This window comes from Salarias fasciatus, chromosome 18, assembly GCF_902148845.1.
Source record: "Salarias fasciatus chromosome 18, fSalaFa1.1, whole genome shotgun sequence".
Classification (NCBI taxonomy): domain Eukaryota; kingdom Metazoa; phylum Chordata; class Actinopteri; order Blenniiformes; family Blenniidae; genus Salarias; species Salarias fasciatus.
Window position 1 is genome coordinate 23,234,921 of NC_043762.1, and position 23,000 is coordinate 23,257,920.

The 23,000-nt window shown below is 47.5% G+C and overlaps 1 protein-coding gene across 1 annotated transcript; it reads left to right on the forward strand.

Moving 5' to 3' along the window:
* Positions 1–1,930: 1,930 nt before the first annotated feature.
* sugt1 (SGT1 homolog, MIS12 kinetochore complex assembly cochaperone) lies at positions 1,931–22,857 on the forward strand. The gene is given in 14 exon segments (XM_030115511.1): positions 1,931–2,041; positions 2,140–2,188; positions 3,525–3,615; positions 3,738–3,807; positions 4,483–4,553; positions 5,706–5,774; positions 7,186–7,331; positions 8,404–8,511; positions 16,440–16,501; positions 16,503–16,528; positions 17,365–17,393; positions 17,395–17,484; positions 17,486–17,539; positions 22,144–22,857. Coding segments are annotated over 14 exon segments (981 nt in total). The 5' UTR covers positions 1,931–2,027; the 3' UTR covers positions 22,246–22,857.
* The last annotated feature ends 143 nt before the right edge of the window (positions 22,858–23,000 follow it).

Below are 23,000 nucleotides of genomic sequence, written 5' to 3' on the forward strand. Positions count from 1 at the left end.
GATGACAAGAGGCCTACTCGACTCAGTCTGCAAGAAAGATTCCAGGAATTCAACGATGTAATATTTCATGAAGAATGTTCAAACTGTTCTAAAGAAAAAAGCAAGAGTCCAAAGTAATGAGGCTAAAACAAACAAATGAAATCATTTCAAACAAATCACCCACAGTTCCAAGTTATATCATCATGAAAAATTTCTGAAACTGAATCATTGAAGTTTATTGATCCGTCCATCAGGACACGTCACCCGAGGAGTTTTTGTTGAGATTAGTTTGATAAAGTAAAGACAGATTCAGGCCGGGCCTCTTGTGTCGATGCACTCTGCTCTCTGTGTGTCTGGGTTCCTTCTGGGAACTTCACTTTCTTCCCACATTGCAAAAAATGCCTTTTAGGTTAATTGATAACAGTACATGGAGTTTTGGAATGTGTGTGTGAGGCTGTGTGTCTGTCTCTGTTTGCTCTGTGATGGACCGCTGACCCGTCCAGAGTGGACTGTGCCCTGGTCAAGAGTCAGCTGGGATTCATTTGGCACCACTGAACATCAACTGAACATTAGATATTCCCTGGAACAAACTTCTTTAAAGGGACGAATTGGTCAGTTTAGATAAGCTCTGTAGCCTCGCCTCAGATAAATGCCCTGCGTGGCTTTTTCCAGCCACTGTCCAAAGACATGCATATTTGTTGCATGGGTATCTCTAAATAGACTGTGAGGGTGAGGCTGTGTTACTCTCTGTGTTCACCCTGTGATGAACTGAAGATCGATCCAGGAAGTACTTAAATCACATACAAATACAAGCAAAATTGGTTCAGTGTCCCCAAAAAATGCTAAAGCAGCTATAGAAGATGGATAGATGAGTAAGTATTTATCTCAAATCTCTTGCTTCACTCAGCTGTTATAAAAGGCATTGCTTCAGGAGCTATGATAATATAAAAAGCCATTTTAAAAAAATATGGGTTGCAGTTTAATTGGTGTCTATGAGTAAGTGGATCAGGTATGGCAACGCCATAATGGCGTCAACATGTAGTGAATGAAATGATGTTGCTCCAAATAGTGCAGCAACATTTTAAAACAGACCAAAATAAGATTTTTGCAAAATAGTATGTATTGACACTGCGGGTTTCTGATTCAATAAACTTGTTCATGTTTTTAATTTCAGTATGTCAGATTATTGTAACTGTGCGTTGGAACATGTTAATAAAGATGTGTGTGACAGCTGCAGTTCATCCAGAGTCCTCACCAACAAAGTGAAGGCGGAGTGCATTTCACCTGTGCGCCAGTCTGCACTTTCTGTCTGTGTGTCAAAGGATCAGCATTAAAATCTTGCTTCTTCTTGTCTATAGAACAGAATAAAGCAAAATATAAATCTTATTTAAATCCCAAAGGGAAATTGTTTTACTGCATTGCCCCACACAGAATAGAATTGAAAGAATTCAAATGAGACATGACAAGGAAACATAATAATAAATAAGAAACATTATTTACAAAGCTCTGAATAGTCTTGGCCCTAAATACATCTCAAATGTAAACATCCAGACCCCTGAAGTCCTCGGGAATAGGTTTATTCAGTGTTTCCTTGGTCAGAAGCAAATAATGTAAAGCAGCTTTTTCTTCCTACACTCTTCACAACTCTCTGAACACCTGAGGACTATTAAATCTCTGTTATCTGCTTAAGTTGTCCATTAAACAATAGATTGTACTTGTTTTACTATCTTTATCTTAGTAAAGATTTTATTTAAATTATTGATTTCTTTACCTTCTGGCTTTAATATGTTTTTTTCCATGTGAAACACTTGAGATGTGTTTGAATAATGCAGTCCGAAATGTCCCTGATCAGACCGGGAAGTGTAACGCGTGTTCTCGCCGCGGGGTCCTCCGGGTCGGTAGGGGGCGCTGCTCAGCTCGGGCTCTGCTGCTGCCGGATGTTGACGGTCAGGCGGGGGTGGGGTCGAACAGTTGCTCCTGGTGCGCTCACGTTTCCTCCAGAACTTTCTCGTCACTCCAGAAACGACGTTTACACCCGCTTCACGGCCATGGCAGCCCAACGGCAAGTCAGACTCGACCTTTTAGCGCTTTTACCGTATTTTAGTGCACTGGTCTCCATTTACCGCCAGGTAACGGTTGCTCTCTCTGCTCTCGCTTCAGCAGCTTCTCTGATAGCTTCATTGACGAAGATCCGCTGAAAGCTCTGCAGGTAAACATGACACACAGACCAACAAATAGCTACTCTTTCCCTTTTAATGATCACCACGTTACTGTGAAATGTACGTGATCAAGTGCGTTGTTGCGGACCATGCCCCTTGTTTTTGATGTTAGCACATACTCAGCAAATTAGCTTTCGCTTCGTGCTAATAGCATATAAACAACCTGTCACAACTGCAAAAACCACTATATCGCTCTTACTTCCGAGTTGTTGTTCCTTATTGACATGTTTTGTTAAAACTGTTTTATATTTGTGCGTTATTTCTGCAAAGCGTTAGCAAAATGAGCTTTGTCGCTACGATCAACATTGCTGTCTGAATGTTAATGTGTGAAACATCCTCTCCGTTTGGTTGAGTCTGGTCTGTCAACACAACAGTCCCCGTCATACCGACTCTGCAGTTTAGTCCTAATAGGTTGACTTGTGTGGATTATCCTGATATGATGCTATGACGCCCCAAACCGCTAAATATCACTTGCAATGTGCAGATTTGTTGATTTTTAGAATAAATCTCACTGTATCTCTGGCTCAAAACGTTCACATGTTAAACCCCTCGGAGTTAGGGGGATGCTTTCATTTGAGTACTTTTGGTTTCTGTTCATGAATGCTTTTAAGAAGAGAAACAGGAAGTGAGCCTCACATCGTGGCAGTCTAAAGGAAGGAGGGGCATTTTTAATTGAATGTCGTTTGTCTCTGCAGATATGCTCACTTCAGTCATTCAGACAGTCAGATTTTACAACATAACGTTTGAATATTCACACATTAATGCTGGGAGCACATTAGTGCTGTGGTGTATCCATGTAGTGGAAGTCTGAACGCTGCCATCTGAATTCTGCTGAAGAAAACAAGCAGCTTGAGGTTATTTGATGAACACAGTGACCTTGGGCAGCAGATTACATGGAGGAGCATACTGACAAACATCCTGTACCCGTAGTGCACTTTAAAATCTGTTGTTCAGTTCTTAGCTGGTGTTAATATCCCTACAACGTTCCAGCATGCATCTTTTTGCATTTAGGCCATATCACTTATGTTGAGAAGGATATGCTGTAAAATAAACACTTACCAGTCACTTTACTTGGAACAACTGTACAATTACATAATAACACTAGTAGTTTTTGTTGGAACTGACAAATCTCCAAAGATAAATCAGTTGGAGTGTTTAAACAAAGAGTAAGAGACAGTATAATTAACCAGTGGTGGTCAGTTTTGCAGAAACACGTCGCTGCCAGCCTCTGTTGTGGCCTTTGTTTAGTTTTCTCCACTAAAGCACATTTCTTAATTTAAATGTTACAATAAACCATCAATGTAAGAACTTTCTCTTTCCTTTCAGGCTCTGAATGAGGCCTTGCAGGCAGACTCGGACAATGCTGAGTGGTTTTGTCAGCGTGCTTATGCCCACATACTTCTAAAGAACTACAGCTGTGAGTCAACCTAGAAGTCATAATGGGAAGATTGTACAGCTGCTCTTTTTTTGTTTTTGTTTTTTTTGTCTGAAAGAACATTTTTGGCCTACAATGTTCATCAAATGATTTTTTTTTTCCAGGTGCGGCTGATGATGCCAAGAAAGCGCAACAGTTAAAACCCAGCCTTCCCCTTGCGTTCATGCGAACAGGGTGTGTACACCACGTCTTTCTATTTCCTGCAGACAGTCAGACACATAACGATGTAAATGAACATGTTGTTCTTGACACAACCACCAGAATACGGTTCGTCTGAGTTCTTCGGTGCAGTTTGTGAATAATTGATCCTAGAGATTAATCGAATGTTATTGATGCACCTTTGTTAAAAATTAAAATGCAGCAAAACAATGAAGAATAATTTGAAGCATCTAAATGAAGTAATAAGAGTGACTGTTGAAGGTTCCAGGTCTTTATTGCCATTTTAATGCTCTCACATGTCAATGAAATAAACATTTGAAATCTCATAATTTCAAAAAGAGACAATGAAAGGTATTACAATAGGTTCAAGATTAACAAAATAAAACATTAAAGATTAAAAAAATTAGTGAGCAAATTTTTTTTAAGTGAACCTATTTTCTGTCTCAAGGGTTTTGCTTTGTGTGCATTTCACTTTTTTTTTTTTTTTTTTTTTTTTTACTGATTTTTTTATATCTAAAGCATCTTTTTTTGTGGTGTGAAATGTTTTCTTTTATTCCTACATCGCCACGAAGGTGAAATATTTTAGCAAGGAGCGTGATTCAAACCTTGAATGTCAGAAAAGATCACTTCTGTTTCCCTGAGAGGTTCTGACGCGAGCCTGTGTGGCATGTTGTTGTTGGCCGTCTGCAGAATCGCCGAGTACCACCTGAACAGCTATGAGTCAGCTCACGCAGCCTTCACCCAGGGACGCCAACTGGACGGTGAGCACCAGCCCTTCTGGCCTCAAGTCCCCCTCCATAATCCCACGCCTCGGCCGCTGCCGTTCCCAGCAGCAGCCTGTCTGCCGCTCTGTGTTCTGGGAGAGCACTGCTGTTCTCACGTCCCTCGCTTTCAGGACTGCTTTTGCATGAACATTGATAATTGTGAGGGAGATAACTTAAAGGTGCATCTTGTTTCTGAAGTTTCCTGCTTTACCACCTCAGTGAGTGTTATGTTTTGGAGTGCGTCTTGCTTGCCCATATATCCAACAAAAATATTGCGTCGATCCTCGGGGATCTTCGTCCGTTCAACATGACTTAAATTGCTTGAACAGCTTGTGCATCCTGCTGAGATGTGTGACGTGATCACTTCAACTCCATTTACAGCACATCCAGTAGAGCTGAAACCAAAATCTATCCAAGTTGTAGCACAGTGTATCATCGTCACTCACGTTCTCGCCTCTGCTACCTGCAGAATGCTGGGACAGTGTGAAACCGGAAATTGGCAGGAGATGAAATAGTGTCAGCCTTCTGTGTCTTTGGTACCTTTATTATATCTAGAAAATCTTTTTTTTAGGACGTCATAGCATTTCTGATATCCTACCTAACACAAGTAGAACAAGGCGCAGGAGCGATCCCTGCAGAGTGAGCTTTCCTTTGGACACAGAATAAATGCAGTGTCCTTTTGTGGAGCAGCGAGCCTCCTCCCCGGGCTTTATGAGCCGTTTGGCAGGCGGCCCAGAATGGTGAGGGATCAGTCACTAATAAATCTGATGGGATGGCTGGAAAAAGTCGCGAGTAAAAATGACCGGCGCTGTGCATGCTGTAGAGCCGTGTGAATCATTTTTGTCTTCTCTTGTTTAATGTCCCTTCCGGCTGCTGAAATAATCTGCTGTAACGTTGCCTTCACACCTAGAAACTGCATATGCTCATAATCCTGCAAGTAATTTGTGTTTTAGAAAAAATCCCATTGAAGGAGTACCTTCAGTCCTCTCTTCGTCAGAGACTTGAGTAACGCCTCGCTGGTGATTTAACATTTTCACTGACATTGCTAATTGGGCCGAGATGTGATTTTGAGCGCTGAATATATTTTTGCAGGGGAGGGGAAAAAAAAGGAGAGAAAATACATGTAAGCACATTTCTTCTTCTCTGCAGATTCTGACAAATCTTTTGAGGTTTGGATCAAGCGGTGCGAGGAGATGGCTGGTAAGCAGCTCACTCAATGCATGTATGTGGGCTTTTTTAATTGGACGAGCCTTACTGTTTGCTTGAATTTTTGTTAAGAAATAATAAATATTGCATACCCATCTCAGTTCAGCTTGAGGATTACAGCAAACCTCCTGCCATATATACTATTTGCTCCCTGCCATCAAAAACCAGGCTAAATGTTGCAGTCAGGGAGCAGATCAGTCCGTCTGATCAAACTAACGAGCGCACACACACACACCGTGAATCCTCGCTGCGCGTTCCCTGTGATGGAGGCTGAGCTGCTTAGTCCAATGAAAGATGCATGCGGTGTCTGGGCGGCGTGTTTGCCGGGAACGCCTGGGCCCCCCGGATCATCTCAAGTAAACAAGAGCACGAGTTTTGACAAACACACTTCACACCCGCACGCACACGTACTCCCAGGAGCGGCGTGATTCATCAGAGTCGACGTTACTGATGTCTGCAAGCCTCCGACGAGACCAGCCCCTTCATAAGCCCGCTCTCAGACAACACACACACACACACACACACACACACACCACACACACACACACTTGTTCACACTCGTACCGGCAGCAGTCATCATTTCTTCCGGTGACAGTGTGTTTACCAGCAGCCGTCACTCGTGGCTCCTGGTTCCTCTGTCGCATGTGCCCCCCCCGCAGTGTCTTTCAGATCAGACAAACAGACGCGCAGCAGCGGCAGCAGCACCCCCCCTGCACCCCCCCCCCCCCCCCCCCCCCCACCAGTTCAAACACGACCTCATTAAGACAACATGAACCCGCCTCCCATCTCACCTCTGTGTGTGTGTGTGTGTGTGGGTGTGTCTGTCTGTGTCTCTGTGTGTGTGTGTGTCTGTGTGTGTGTCAAGCGGCTCAGTCAGTGTTTCTGTCTGAAAAACACACGCACACACATATCTGTCATCCGGAGGTGTAAACCTTGGATGCAGTAAGCTTGCAGTAATCCCGTCACAGAGACGAGAGTTTGACTTGATGAGTTGAGGAATGTGAAAATGACCCTTTCTCCCTCCTCTACAGATGAGACGCAACACAAGTCAACAGGGTGAGTTTTCCCCTTCGGACCACCAGGGGGCGTTGTTGCTCTCAGCATGTCCCCAGTGCTGGATCCTGGGTCTGAAAAAGAGCCTTGGCTTCTTTTGTCACTGTTGTTTCCTTCATCTTGTTCTTTCTCTCAATGTGTTTCTCTCTTTGTCGCCGCGTCTCGGGCGCGCATGACCCGACAGACGCCACTGGTTCCTCCGTCAGTAAGTGTGGAAATTCAAATAAATCCCACCGGAGTAATTGTGTCTTCATGCTGTTATAGTTTATTGTATCTCTCATACAGACTCGAAAATAGCTTCAAACACTAGGATGAGTGATCTCAATGTGCACAAAAGTGTGTATTAAATGCCAGTGTCTTGAGCCTTTAGGAGGTGAAGATGAGGTAACTCTCACTGCATCCATGTTTCTTTGTGTCAGGCACGACTGGTACCAAACAGAATCTCAGGTCATTGTCACCATCATGGCCAAAAACGTTCCGCGGGACGGCGTGCGAGTCAGCTTCATGGAGAGAGAGGTACGAACACACTCCGTCAGAGCTGAGGTGAAAAGACTGTGAGTGTGGAGCAGAGATGGTTTAGCTCCTGGGTGATTCCTCAGGGGCCCATTAGATGGAACACACACGCACACACACACACACACACGCACACAAACACTCTCCCCACGGACCCAACTATGCCTCCAGTGGTGCCTTGTTAACATTGCCCCCAAAGTACAGATCTAAGAACAGTTTACCCTGCCCTGCTTCTCCCTCCTCCTAATTGTCTGGAGATGGAAGGCATAACTGATCCAGGACCAGCTGCAGACCCCTCCAGGGACTCGGGCTTCTTTCTCTCTCTTCTTCTGTGTTTTTCTTGCAGTCTTTCCACTTTTCTACCCCCCCTCTCTGAGGGGTAACTGCAGGGCACCCCAGGGATCGGTTTTGTCTTTCCTAATAGAATAACAAGCCAAGATTTTACCCCATTTTAAAAGAAATAGTTCACTTGCTTCCAATCTCACAGTCACTTCAAGCTCCCTCTCCGGTGCCGTGCACAGATGGGTTCATATATTTTTTACTAGGTCAGTATCAACAAAAGAAATTACAGATAAGAGGCAGTGGTTTCGTTGTTCTCCCTGGTGACAGAGTGCAGCAGATGTATACAGCACAACCAAGAATTGATATTAAAGCTTTGATAGTTTTGTTTAAATGCCCAAAAGCAACTGAAGCTAACTTTCTAAGCTTTTTTTTTTTTTCCCTGATAAACTACTTCTTACATTCACTTGATTCCAAATCAGAAATTCAGTGTTTACTGAATTTTGGATGTGAATTAACTCAGCTGCGTGGTTTTTGCGGCAGAAAGTGCCGGAATCTCCGCTGCAGCGTGCCCCCCCCCACCCTCCCTGGTCAGCCAGTGGCTGGAGGGGACAGGGCGAGGACGCAACAGCCACATCACACATGACGGTTGTCATGCCAACACCTTCGCCCCGTACTTCGGTTTTTTGTTGGGTTTTCTCAGTCGAAGAGTGGAATAAGCTCATCCAGCAGGAGGGTCTTTCAAAATTCACTGTTGGCTTTCGAACAAGGTTTCTTAACGTTTGTCTGGTTTTAGGTCTGTGCCACAGTACAGCTGGCATCAGGGGAAAACTACGAGCTCCACCTCCGCCTGCTGCACCCCATTGTTCCCCAGCAGAGCAGCTTCAAGGTCCTCACCACCAAGGTATGGCTGCCCTTCGCCCGTGGATGGATGTGCTGAAGCAAGCCTCTCATCAGTTCCTCCTGCAGCTTTCTAAAGAGAGAGATGTTCCCAAAGCAAGGAGGTCTCTTGTTTCGGTGTGAGTGTCACTGAATGATGGGAAAGCTGTCATGTTTCCTCCGTCTCGGCCTCGTGGGCTCGCAGGGAATTCACTCAATGAGTTTCTTAACCTGATTCGCGCGTACAGGCGTATTAACCGTGTGTTTTGGATGTTTCCTCCCGGCAGCACGCTGCCGTGGCAGAAAATAAATCTGTTTACCTCGTTGGATCTTTACTGAGCCCAAAAACATAAACAAGAAGAACAACGTTTTTTAGGTCACAGGAAAGCTTCAGCTAAGTTTTGAAAGTCAAAAAGAAGTCATGGAATTGGACTGGGAATCATGTGGAGCGCTGTGCGTTCCCGCGCCGCGCCGCGCAGCCGGCTGTTAAACATGGCGGCGGACATGTTTATGTGACCATAAAGACTTTATGACGTAGTAATATTACTCGGCGGAGAGACGTGGTCTCTGGTGTTACCAGGGAGCCTCAGATGAAGCTCTGTGTCCGCGGAGCCGTCGTTAACGACTCTTCATACACTCTGTTGGGAAAGTTAATAAATCAAGCGGATGTGATCGCAGTCAGATGCACGCCTGCAGTTCACAGTTCACACACACACACACAAACACACACACACACAGTTCACACACACGGTTCACCCCGGCTGCAGGACACACACGGCTGGGTATTCCTATCCTTGTGAGGACCTACCATTGACTCCCGTTCATACCGAACCCTGACCCAGACCGAATCAATGCCGAACCCTGAAGAAATGTTTTTGCACTTTTACTTTTTTCAGTAAAAAACAACATGGTCAAGAAAACACACTGTCCCCTCATGGGGACCCAGAAGATGTCCCCACGAATGACGTTTCGCCTGGTCAAACCAGGCCACACACACACACACACACACACACACACACACATATCCACAACATGCGCACATGCACATATTCAAACCACATACACATGCACTCACATATACAAACCACACACACACACACACACACACACACACACACACACACACAGCCTGGCTGTTCTCACCAGCAGCGCCTCACACTGTTAGAGGTGATTACGGACCTAATGAGTAGGAAGGACTCTTCTCTACTGCAGACTAATTAGTGAGCGTTGTAGCGGATGTGGGTTAATGAGTGTGTGTGTGTGTGTGTGTGTGTTTGCGCTGATTCAGGCTTTAGACAACCATCGAGCTTCAGGCACAAGATCAAGCATCAGGTTTTTTTCTTGTTTCTTTTTAATTAATTTCAGGAAAATGATCTTTTGTAAAGCATTGAGTGTTCAGACGGGTAAGTTTTGAGTCTCATAAAGTTTTTAGAAGTCCTGGTTTGTCTGTATCTCTTCTGTTGCTGCAGTTTTTTTGGCTCATTTGTCTTTGCAGTTTTGACAAAGGGATTTAACTGGAATCTTCTTAAAACAAACATTTTTAAGACGTTTAGAATTTTTCCAGAAGACATAATTTAACAAAACCTTCAAATTAGAATTTAAATGCACATTATGCACTGTCCTCTATGTTATTAGTTGCTACTCTTACAGACTCAGAAGTAATTGATCTTATGATGATCTTAGCAACTTTTTATTGCTTGGAGAATATTTGAATTGTCAGAGCCAAAAATAACTCCTGCAGGAGACAGATGACCTTTGTGGGAAATGAAAAGCGTCTTTACTGTTCACGACCCGCCTTCATGAGTGGAGAGGAATAAAGCGACACTCGTGTGAGGAAGATTATGAAAGCGCTGAAGGTAAACGTATTCGTCTGCACAACATGGATCAAGGATGGGCAGCTTTACTCATTGTGTGTTTATGGGAGAAGTATGGAAGCTAATTCAATGGGAGGGATGAATAGCGTCTTTATTTCCATTCAGCTTGATACGTTTCATGTTGCCCCCCATGATCCCGTCCCGCCGCCTCGGGCCTCGTCCAGGCCTCGTTACGGCTGCTTTCCAGAGGAGGAGTTGTTTGTCCTGCGAGGTGGCGTTGCAGGTTGATGCCCTTGAGCGACGTGAGCGAACGCTGGCCGACGTGCCAGTTTGCATGATCTTCCCCAAACGGGCGTCGGAGGCAACGCTGGAGATGCTTGCTAAGCTCACATGCCAGCTCCAGCTCCAGCTGAACGGCTCTCTGAGAGAAGTTCACCACATGTCTGTTGGGAAACAGCATCAGTAGTTTTTTTTTCCTGTACCGCAGTGGAAAGTGTGCATTTCTTTGTAGGCTGATCTTTGAATGGCTTCAGTGTGGACAGAGCTCCTCCAGCTGCTCTGGAATCTGACAGGGAATGAAAACCTTTAGGACTGCAGGGAGCCTTTCATACCTCCACGCTCACGTCTGGTTTCTGCAGCTCTCAGAGGATTGATTGAAGTAAACCCGTATCCGCCTCCGCTATGCGCTCGCCGGCTCCTTCGTTAGCGGCACTTTTTCAATCTAATGTTGTCCACTACATCAGCTCCACCATGAATTCACTTCCACTAAAGTTCACTCTTCCCTGCGACTGTCGGAGAGAGAGTCCTGGGTCGTCCTGAGGAGGGGTTGTAATATTCTGCCCCTCATTTGTGAGTCGGGTCGCACCTTTCAGTGTAATACAGCGCACAAAAAAAAGAAATAATAAGAATAGTGAGCAGCAAACTAAGTTTTTGAATCAACACTGGAAAAAGCAGTCTGAGTCTCAGAGTTAGCGAAAACCATGTCTTATCGTTACTTCAGTTTGTCAGCGAGGCCATCGCCGGGCTCGGTGTGTTGCGGGCGCCGGAGACCTCCGTGGTGCCGGCGCAGCAGAACGCGGTGCAGAACCCGCCGTCCATGTTTGTTTGTGCCTGGTTTCCACTGGCTGCTGAGCCGACTGGAGCCTGACCTGCTCAGAAACTGCCCCCTCTCCAAAAACACTTCCTCTCACTCACTTCCTCACTTTTCCATGGCAACAGCCGGCGCTGCATACCAGAGGTGCACGTGGGCTGCAGCTTAAACAAGCACTCCGTCTCAGTCGGCCGCCAGCGACGGTGCTGGACTCGTCCTCGGCTCGCCACTCACTGCCTGCCTTTCCTGCCTGCCGTTTGTCCTCATTTACTGTCGCGTCTTTCTTTTGTAAACCTCTCCGTAGCCCCCCCACTGCACACACACACACACACACACACAGTAAAACATCTATTTTTCAGTCTGTGTTGCGCTGATATAACACAAACACCGACCTCCAGGATAACAAGACTGAGTGTTGAAACCCTCCTCCTCGCCCACAAAGCCGTGGCTGTTCCCTGGTCCAGCGGGCTCCTCGGGTACACATGGACCACGCGCGCACGCACGCACGCACGCACGCACGCACGCACACGCTCTCTCATTTGTCACTGCAGCATTGAAAGGGTGAAGAACTGCTTGTAACTCCCAGCCAGTTCTCTGCTCTCCAGGTGAAGTGTGTGAGCAGCCGTGCTCTCCATGCGTGTCTCATTAAAATATTCTGGAGCCGCTCCGTGTTTTTGAAGCCAAGAAGCCACTGGGGATAGAAACATTCAAATGAACAACAGCATCAGCAAATCAAGCTCCTCTCCATCGGCACGCATCCCTAATGAAAAGCTCAGTAAATAAATAGAAAGTTCATCGCTTCACACCCAGTGTCTGTCTGTCTGTCTCTTTACAGACAACTTAGCAGGGGAAGCTAAGCTAGGCCTGAACACGAATACACACACACACGCACACACACACAATGCCAAGAAACCGAAAACACACAATATGTAGAGGAACACAGACTGAAGACTAATCTTTCAACACAATTTTGCAATTTAAACTAAGCTCTGTGTGTGTGTGTGTGTGTGTGTGTGTGTGTGTGTGTGTGTGTGTGTGTGTGTGTGTGTGTGTGTGTGTGTGTGTGTGTGTGTGTGTGTGTGTGTGTGTGTGTGGTGTGTGTGTGTGTGTGTGTGTGTGTGTGTGTGTGTGTGTGTGTGTGTGTGTGTGTGTCATCCCTCAGCACATTATCGTCAGTGCGACCTCCTCCTGTCCTCCATCACGACAAACATTCCAACCGCAGGGGTCACGGCGACAACGGGGAGCCAATTACACACCAGTGTGTTTGATCAGAACAGACGGCTGACACACGCGCACACACACACACTCAGCTGAGTTTTGAATCCCCGCTTGCGCCTTCTTTCAGCTCCGAACTCATCTCTTTTGGGCAAATGGCTAAAGTGGCGTCTCCCCTCTTTAATTTTCACGCCTGTCAACGTCTGGAGTGTTTGTGTGTTTTCATCTGTGTCTTCTTAGCCCGGCTTGTTTTGAAATCCGCAGGCATCTGGAAAAACAGGGAGACGATGCAGGCTGAAGAGTCGTGGCGGGGTGTGTGTGTGTGTGTGTGTGTGTGTGTGTGTGTGTGGGGGGTGGTTCACGGGGGTACAAACACATCTGACAAGCGACACGGGACCCCGTGCCCCTCTGTAAATAGCGTGTGTGTGTGGTGCGGTCCAGCCGGGCCCTGGGGTCCGGTGGGTGGTGGTCTCCCCCCCCCCCCCGACCGTGGCTCTGCTGTCACATCTCTTTACGAGCCAGCGCTTCTCCTGTCATACACACAGAAACCACACACAGAAACACACACGGCGCCGGGCCTGCCATGTCCTTTAAGAGCCAGGAAACACAGATGTGGCAGCAGATTAATGTTGTATGGCCCAGGAGCTCGCGTGGACGCACACACACTCTGACACACACACACTGAAAGCCTCGGCTTGAATTCTGTCACACTTAGCGCCGCAGAAATATTGGAGACAGTAAGTGGCACCTGCGGCGGCGGCTGGTAATTTTAAGGTGATAACATTTAATTTGCTTGATCTCTGGTCTGCGAGGGTTCGTCTTTGCTTCAGACTTTCAGTGAAGCTCTGCTTCTCCAGAGATCAGCGAAACAAGGCTTCACAGTTCCTGTGTAGTGATATTAGTGAAGCCTTTCCTTGATCCCTGTCCAAATGAAGCAGTGACAGGCCGATCAGTAACTCCCCTTGACAGTATTTCTGTGCGCGCTGGTTTTATTTCTGTTGATGTTCTGGTGGTTGAATTGTCAGAAAATGTGCAGTGAAGGCTCCAGATCCTTCTTCCAGAACAGCTTCAGGTTTCAGTGTCTGGCAGTTCTTTAATGCTGTGTCTCCATTGTGTCGAGAGCCTCACGTTACAAAGTGTGATAAACTGGTGAATGGATCTGCTGCACGAGCACAGCTCTGTTTCTCTGCGTTTGTTTGTGTTTGGGCCTTTTTTGTCCTTTTGAAACTTCTGGACAACACGAACAGTGAAGGACTTCAGGCTCCAAAAGGCCCGCATGCCGAAGCATCATTTGTGACAGGATAGATTAAAAGGTCTCCATTAAAGAAAAAAAAAAAACACCTGACGTGAAAGACAAAAGGTCTGACAGAAGTCTGATGTAACTTATCAGGATTAAAAGCCCCGCTATGCAGAACCGCTCTGGGCATGTCAGCTCTTGGATTCATGCGCCGGTCTCCAAAGCACGGCGAGACCACGAGCGGCCGCTGCTGCGTCTGTCAGAACCCCGCAGATTTAACGTGCTGCGGGGAGCCGCCTTCAAAACCCAAATCAATTTGTCAAACACCAACCTCTCTGATGAGCGGGGACGACGCTCACCTGATCGGCTGATAAATCAGCGTACGAACAGGAACGCCCGTTCATCGTTCATATCATTTCAGTCTCGTTTGGAAACATCAGAGGATTAAAGGTAATCAGAAATAAAACCTTGGCCGTGAAACACAGCGTTTGTATATTGATGAAAGGAAGCCTGTTGAGGCACAGACTCTGCTGCTGCTGCTGCTGCTGCTGCTGCTGCTGCAAAAGCTTCAGTGGTGAAGTTGAGCAGGAAAAACACCCAAAACACAAACAGTGCCGTAGTTCTTCGGCCCGTGCATCCAAATCGATCCAGAATCCAGGAGGGAGCTGGTCTGTTGAATACATTCACTCTCTGCTGGTGGAGCAGAGCTATTCAAACTTCCTGTTAAAGAGTTCAGCTTTAAAAAAGGGCTGGAAGCTGATTCTACTCAGCAGGTGAGACTCTGTGTTCACGTTTCAGGTAAGAAGTCCAGTGTGGTCTGCAGTCGATGGTCTCTATTCTGGTCCAACGTCGCCCATCGTCTCAGTTCTGCTTCACATGTTACTTTGTTTTAAGTAAATGATCTAAATTAGGATTAGCGATTGTTGAAAGCTTTCCAGAAAGCGGTCAGATCTTCTCTAAAACAGTTCCTCATGTCTTCATTGACAAGTTAAAGTGCTGCATGGTTGATTTGAAGCTTTTATTTAAGGTTTTCATCAGTTAGCAGTATCCCATTATGTTGTGTGGCTGTGAGCTAACGTGAATAGCCTTGCCTGCCTGCCGAGTGTGTGTGCTGGTAATTTAAGCTCTTTCATAATTAAAGTTCTTCCATTTACGATCATTTAAATTTAACTGTGGAATCCCATAAAAGCAAGTCGGCGCTTTCACACAATCACCTGAAGGCAAAGGTGTTTCAGTGGTAGTCTGACATTTTAGTTGTTGTATTTGCAAAGAAAGGCTCAAGAAACAAAGCAGTGCACGTGTACAGACAGACATGCCTGGTAAATTGTTCAGTTTGAAAAAGAAAGTTTTATTCATGGCTCAAAGTGTGTGTTAATGTCAGGTTGTTTCCAGAGGTTATGGCATCCATTCCTGCCATTGTCGTATTGTGGAAGTGTGATGGGCTGATGGGAAGAGCTGCTGCGGTGGCTCAGAACATCGCTGTCGCTATCACACCTAGAATAGAGCCAGCAGAACTGAAATGCACTCGAAATGTGAGTGTATGCACAAACCGGCAGAGGGAGGAACCCCGACGTGACACTGGAACAGAGAGCATGAATTATTTCAGCTGTAACCTCAGCAGGGCCGGCCTGTTTTCACGTCTGTGGTCCTTCGCAGGTAGAGCCCAAAGTTAATTTCGGACACTGCACAGATGCCTCGCTGCGCTCAAGGCGCTACACACACACACACACACACACACACACACACACACACACACACACTCAATCTATCAGCGTGCCACTGCTCACCTGGGTGGAGAAGCTCGCAGCGACCAGACTGTCTTATTTCTTTCAATCTGCTCTCCTCACTGCACCAGTCGCCTCCCCGCCTCCTCGCCCCGAACCTCCTCTACCTCGCGGTTCCCCTCCTCTATACCTTGCAGTTCCCTTCCTCTACCTCGCGGTTCCCTTCCTCTCTCTCTCTCGGTTCCTCTTGTCTCTCTCTCGGTTCCCCTCATAAATGAATCATCGCCTTGCCCAGCAGAGCAGAAATGTTCCTTAATTGCACCGACATCAGCAGCTCTGTCTTTCACAAGCACACATATCAAACGCACACTTCGTTAATGGGTGGGTGGTGGGTGGGTGGGGTGGCGTGTTTTGCTGCTCTGCCTGCTGTCATGGCAGCTCAGCGTCGAAGTGTGTGTCCATATCCTCTCCCATGTTCTCCTGGTGTAATGATGAGGATCAGATCTGCTGTGTGGAGTTGGGATCCCCCCCCCCCCCACTCCCTCACCCCCACCCTCCCCCCGGCTGACAGGCATCTCGTTAGTGCAGTATGTCTGTCAGTGAGGGTTGAGATTGAGCTGTGCCCCGCCATCCCCGATGTCTCCCCACACACACTCACACTCACACACACGCGTGCACGCACGCGCTGGCAGGGTAAGTTGACGGCGGCCCGGAACAGGACGGCCTCTCCGGCCTCGGTAATGATCCGAGGTGCTTCCCTTGGCTCTAATGGAAGCCTTATTTTTGTCCCTCGCACCGAGACAATCTCTTCGTTAAACGCTCTCCCCTTTTTCTCCCCCCCTCCTGTTTTCTCCGCCCCTTCTCCTGCGTCAGGTGGAGATCAAGATGAAGAAGATGGATGGCATCAGATGGGAGAAGCTGGAGGAGAAGGACAGGAGCCCACATCAAACACTTCAATCCTCGTCAGTCCACAGCTTTGGCATTTACACTTTCCTCCATCCGTCCTCCCGTCTCTGCTCTCATCACGCCGTCTATCCTCTATTCCCTTAACCTTTTTTATTTCCCTCTCTCTCTCCTTCTCCAAAGATCAATATAAGCTCCTGTTTGTCTGTTCTGCTCTGAGATGAGAGTGGGCAGTCGAGCTCTGCCAGAGTCTTTCATTAGTCTGACGAGAGGGAAAGAGAGGTCTGACAGCTAGAAATGACTCAGTGTTTTAGCCCACACACTCCTATTACTGACAGGATTAATTGCTTATGTAAGTGTGTGTGTGTGTGTGTGTGTGGAAGGGGGAGTAAAAGTGGGCCCCAACTATTTGCCCCCCCCAATGCCCTGCTCATTACTGCCTGCTAATAACTGGGACTGCTCTTAATTCGAACATGCTGTGTGACGTTTGATTTTTATGGGATTGCATTGTGCTTCGTCCACACTTGGCCTGAATCTGTCTGCTGGGCGTCCGCCGCCGTATTTATGTAAATCTGCATCTGGATTACATTTCCCGCCCTCCTTTCGCATCCCTTGCTGGGGATTAAAGTGGCTGTTTCACATCTAGAAAATATAGAAATCAAATCACAATGCGGTTCTTGGCCATTTCACTTCAGTTGCATTAGTTCAGATCTGTCAGTTATTTTTTTTTTTTGTTTGTTTTGGTGGTTTTATTCGTTTGGGTGAAATTCCATCGGTTTTATCACCCGCCGAAGCAGCCCGGGTTGTTCTGCACTCATTTCCCTCCTAATCGGCGCCTCCGCGCGCTTTAAAACCTCCCCGATTGAAACCCTGAGCATATGTTCCTTCCCTTCAGATCAGTACCCGACCTCGTCCCACTACTCCCCACAAGTGGGACAAGATGGTGGTGGACCTGAGCGAGGAGGAGAAGAACGAGAAGCTGGAGGGAGACGCGGCGCTCAACAAGCTCTTCCAAGCAGATCTACTCCGACGGCACCGACGAGGTCAAACGGGCCATGAACAAGTCCTTTGTGAGTGTCGTTCAGGCAGCCTGTTCATCTGCCCGCTTCACTAAAGCATAGTGTTTTCAACCTTCAGCTTATTGATTACGCCGGCTCTGCACTCACTACATTACAGTTTTTTACCGACTGGAGCTGTGATTTTAAAGGCTTTCAGTGTTTCTCTAGAAAACTAACATTATTAATATCATTATTTCATCTGGATAGCCATATCAGGGCTTTTCATTACTACTATTGGAATTCTTACAGCTAAAATAATTCAGTTGAGGTCTGTTTTTATTTCGGTAGCATCAATTGCCACACAGTCATCTCGCGGCAGTTTAGAGTTTTAGAGGAAGAGCTCCCTCTGAACCAAGTGTGGCGTCTGGGCACTGCAGGCTGGAGTCGGAGGAAGAGACCCAGTAGAGAGAGGCGAGTTCACCACACGGATGTTCAGAAGAGGCAGAACATGGAGAAGCGCAGTCTGACAGCGCTGCACACTTCAAGCTGCTTCGCAGAGGGTGTTTTCACACCGACCCACTTCAGCTCGACCTAACAGAGTCTCTGGACCGGGCACGGCGGACCGGGTTGGTGTGAAAGCGCCACTCGCTCTAGTTGTCGCTCTAACTCGCCGCTCCGAGAGCGGCTGAATGGATGTGTGATGTGTGAAAGCGCACCGGCTTTAGCTCGACCCAAAGTCTGGACACTGAACCACACAGCCGCCGTGATCCCCTCGATCCCGGGAGAAGTGATCACACATCAAAATGGCAGAAAGAAGAAAGTCTCTGCCGCAGACTGTGTGGATAGCAGGTTGTTGTGTGGTTTTAGCACCCGCCCCTTTCCTTTTTTGGGAAACATCTGTGGAACGTCTGTGCTTATCGACGCGGTGACTAATCAGTCGTGAGGCTTGAGAGGGAGAAAGCTGTGGAGATGACGGGAGGGGCCGCTTGCGATGTTTCAGAAGCAGGACTGAGACGAGGCGCCGGCTGCAGAAGCCGTGAGCCTGCATGGAGACTGAGGGAGGCGCTTTAATTTCAGCAGAAGAGCTGAGAAAAGCAGGCTCCTCCGGTGGCTGGGCACTGGAAGGCCTCGCTCTCTGAGCTCTGATTGTAGAGATGGAGGATATTTTCATCAGCTGGGCCTCAGTTTGAGAGGGACTCTGAGTCACTGAGGGCCCCAAGCAAAAATACTTGTTTTATTTAGAGTATTCTTCTGCGAGGCACTGCTATGAGTCCTTTAAGCTCCTACCAACATGTTATCATTCCCTCTTTTATTGGTACATCAGGGATTCCTGATTCCTTCTCCTCGTAGGGCGGTTTTCTGTGGACTCGTGGCGTCCTGAATGTTGTTCGGTGTTTAGTTACAGCAATCAGCTCATGGTCTTTAATGATATCCCCAAAATATTTCTGATCCCACGCTATGAGGCTTCGCTAGGAGTTAAGACAAACTTTCAAAGTCGCCTCCAGCTTCTTTTTTTTCTGCTACAGATTCACTGGCAACAAACGTGGAGATGATTCCCGTCGGCCCACAACCGCCAGATTTATCAGTTTCCATTTCAGAGAAGCTTGTGAAACAGAACACTCCAGCTCTGGGTGTCGTTCGTTCAGCAGAAGCTAAATTCTCTCTTATTCCACTTTCAGACTGAGCAGAGTAGAGTGTGACCTTATTAATCCCAAACTGGGAAATTCTGGTGTTTGTGTTTGTGTTTGTGTGTGTGTGTGTGTGTGTGTGGTGTGTGTGTGTGTGTGTGTGTGTGTGTGTGTGTGTGTATGTATATATATATAGCTATATATATATATATAGCTATATATATATTGTATATATACACACACACACACTCACACCAGCACCATACATCCATATCCCAGATTCCCGGTCCTTGACCATGAGCTCCACCGTACGGCACGTTTCTATAATGTGAAGAAGCGTCTAGTTCAGAATAATCAGATGATTGAAACCCTCCAGCTGCGCTCAAGTTACAACATGCTGTCGGTAGGAACCACACTTCACGAGCGCCGCTTCACGGGTTAAAAAGCGTTCGCAGCAGGGTTCAGTCCTGAATGTTTTCCGAAGAGAGTCCGGCCTCAAACTACAGCAAGGCGTCGATATCCTGGTTAGCTGATCCCTGCGGAGGGTTCGGGTTCTCTCCACTGATTGGTGGAAGAAGTCCAGCCGGTGCCGTTGTTGGTCTCTGACGCCGCTCGGCCTCCTGCTGACGAAGAGAGCGCCGTCGATTCCCCTGAGCTTCACACCAGTGTGAGGGCGGGTGAATCACGGTCAGGCTGATCAGCAGCTGCTTCATTTTCTGAAGCTTCATCAGTCAGAAGACCTTGAAAATGGTGTTTTATGAAATAGCAGATGGAATTGAACAGTGTGAGTGTTTTCAGGAGCAGTCCACAGCTTCCGGTGCGCTCAGTCTCTTCCCGACCCCGAGTACAGAACGATCCAGTTCCTCAGCGGGAGCAGGACGCCGTCCGCCCGCACCGCAACACTGATTCTCAGAATGTGAATTTTTAACCGCCGTGCTCCTCGCGCTCCCTCTCGCCTCTTGAATTTTTAAGCCTCACGCTTTTCTTGTCATTACTTTCCACCGACGTCTCAAGGTTTCTGTGGCGGTCCTGAACGACGGCGCCTGAACCGGAGAAAATGCTCGGCTGGCTTCACAAATGAAATTGACTGCTGAGCCGCCCCGGAGACCGAAACTGGCTGCTGTGATTCTTCTGCGTTGTTTTGTCGGTCGGCTGTGGGGCTGTGATGCGTCGTGATCGTATGAAGTACGGACTGGAAGAGAACAAGCAAACCGTTTTTTTTAAATCTGAAGCTAGGAAGCCACCTGACTAAGGATCACAGCTTCAGAGGGTCGTGTAGCCAGAATGAAAGAAGCATCTTCTCCGCTGAAGGTGGTGACAGCTGCCAGTGGTTCAGTGTTTTTCTCTCTAACTCATTCATTATGAATGTGGGATTTCTTTTTTTTTTTGTAAATGACTTGAAGTCTGGCCTGACGCTGTCACTCTGTGTTTCTGTCACATCGGTTGGATTTCTTTTAATTTATGTTTTCAGTGACATAAACTCCAGCAGCTGCAGTGATGAATAGGTGCAGCTGGGAGAATACCCTAGCGCATGGAGTTTCTGTCCATTTCCTCTCTGGGCTCAAATGCAGCCGAGGCTGAACGGAGGTACTTTCACAACTCAGAAATCAATGTATTGATCAGGCTTTTGTCCCCGTGGTTTGAGATTCAAAGATGAAAGATTAACAGAGTTTTAACGTTCATTCCAATCGAAAAAGCCCTCAGACAGTTTTTTTAGTTCACACTCTGAATTCTAACCTTGTGGGGTTGAGAGAGAAAAGTCCAGTGGATTCTGAAAAGTTGGGTGGATTTATTCACCATCGACCTTTCAGTATTCTTTGATTTCTAGTGGCGATCCGTCCTGCGGTTGTTCTCGCAGTGTAGAACAAGCGTTCTTTAATCAGGCAGCCGCTGTTGGGTGTGGAAATGCTTCCGCCGCTGTCTGGAGGCCGTCACCTCCTTCACCTGCCTGTGGAAAGATGACATTTGGCCGGAGCCGGCGGCGGTAAGAGACGTCAGCTGGAGTTTGTTCATCGATACAGTTGCATTCAGGCAAAAAGAAAAGCAGAGTTTCTTCTCCTTTGAACCAGTTTGACTCTTCTCTGGTTGAGTTTTATCCACCAGACACAGTCGGACCTGGAACTGCCAGGAGGACTCATGGTCATAGAGAGGAGTTCAGATGAGGCAGTGAAGTGGCTGTTTTAAAAGTCCATTGTCAAGAAACGAAGCAAATCCCTTTTCTGTGAGGACTGATCAGAGATGTTGAGCAGCACTGGGTTCCATTTAAAGATCCCCCTCAACCCTTTTTGTGACCCCTGAGGAAGATTACGTCTTCCACCCTGGACTGAGGCTAGTGAAGGAGTGTACTTTCCTCACGGACTCACATCTCCACACAGACATGGCTTTGCTGCTTCATCTCATTATGCATCACTTGTTCAATGGCAGAGTCGTCTTTCTGCAGTCAGCTGCGTCCGCAGCAGCAGCAGCAGCTGTGAGAATTCAGACGGCGACTTCCCCTGAAGAGTCTGAGCTGGGAGAGCGGCCGCCACTCGGCTCTTCCTTTACGCCAGCCAGGGAGTCTCCAGCGAAAGGTGTGATCCGGCGGCAGCTTGATGAGCTTCCGTCTGTGCTTTAAGGAAGGAAGTGTGTGTGATTACAATTAAACGCTGATTGATGATTGAAGTGTGTCGGCGTTCAGTGCTATTAGCGACATGATCTCCCGGCGCCGAGGCACCGCTCGGAGAAAGGATCCGCCGCCGTCGCCAGAATACAAACTACTGTTTTAACATTCGTGGCAGGCACTCAGATCTGCATGAGGCTCAGCGTCCCGGACCACCTGACCTTTAGGATGGGAAAGGTCGGCACACAGTGAAACTGGATTCTCTGAATCTTCATCCTCCCCCAGCTGAGGACTGTTTGGTCAGTGGTTCGTTACCCGTCACCTTGACCGCGCTGCGGTGAATTTATCTCGGGTTTTAGAATTGTCCAGCAGACGGAAGATGTTTGGTAACTGCTAATGAAGACGGGTAGCTCCACCGTCCTCATGTCTCCGCCCCTCCCCCCCTGCAGATGGAGTCGGGCGGAACAGTCCTGAGCACCAACTGGATGGATGTAGGACGGAGGAAAGTGGACGTGAGCCCGCCGGACGACGTGGAGTTCAAGAAGTACTGATGGCCTGCTCCTCTGCGTCTTCGCCCCCCCCCGACCTCCGATCCACATCGTCTCTTCACTCTGGGAGTCTGGGCGTGGTCTGCGGGGGTTAACCCTAAACCCTGACCCCTGCTGACCTCTGCTAACCCCTGCTCTGTCGCCCACCCCCACCTGTGTCGTCACCCAACACCACAAATGGCCTCTACTGCGCAATAAGTCACGATGTGATGGTTACTTCATTTATTTAATCAGCAGGATGGATTCCTTTACACCGTCTGATTCTGTTTCTGCATTTTTTTAAGACCAATGACCTGGGAATGAAGTTATAGCCGTTATAGTAAGGTGTAACAGACAGACCTGAAATGATTCAAGCCCCTGATCTGGATTTTGTTTTTTTTAAACAGCTTCTTCTTAAGAGACGGCGTGAAGCTGCTGATTGTTCACTCTCCATGCATTTCTTGGCTCATGTTTTCTTTTCCTGTAGACTCGGTAAAAGTCAGCAGCAATACTCCAACACTGACCGTCCTGGAATCCAGTGCTCCCCTCCAACCCCCAAACCCCCCAGTGTGACTCCAGCTTCAAGTGTAAATAAAGGATTTATTGTTTGGCTCTCAAACGTGGTCTGGTCTGTCGAGTCTGTCGTCTCTGAACAGGTCGGACATCCACGGAAGAGTCAGCGGTGCGTTCCGCCTGGCTCCGCGCCGGTGCGCTGGGAGCAGTGGAAGGTGGGATTACTGATACTCTTCCGAGGCGGCCGACGGCCGGAGGACCTCGTT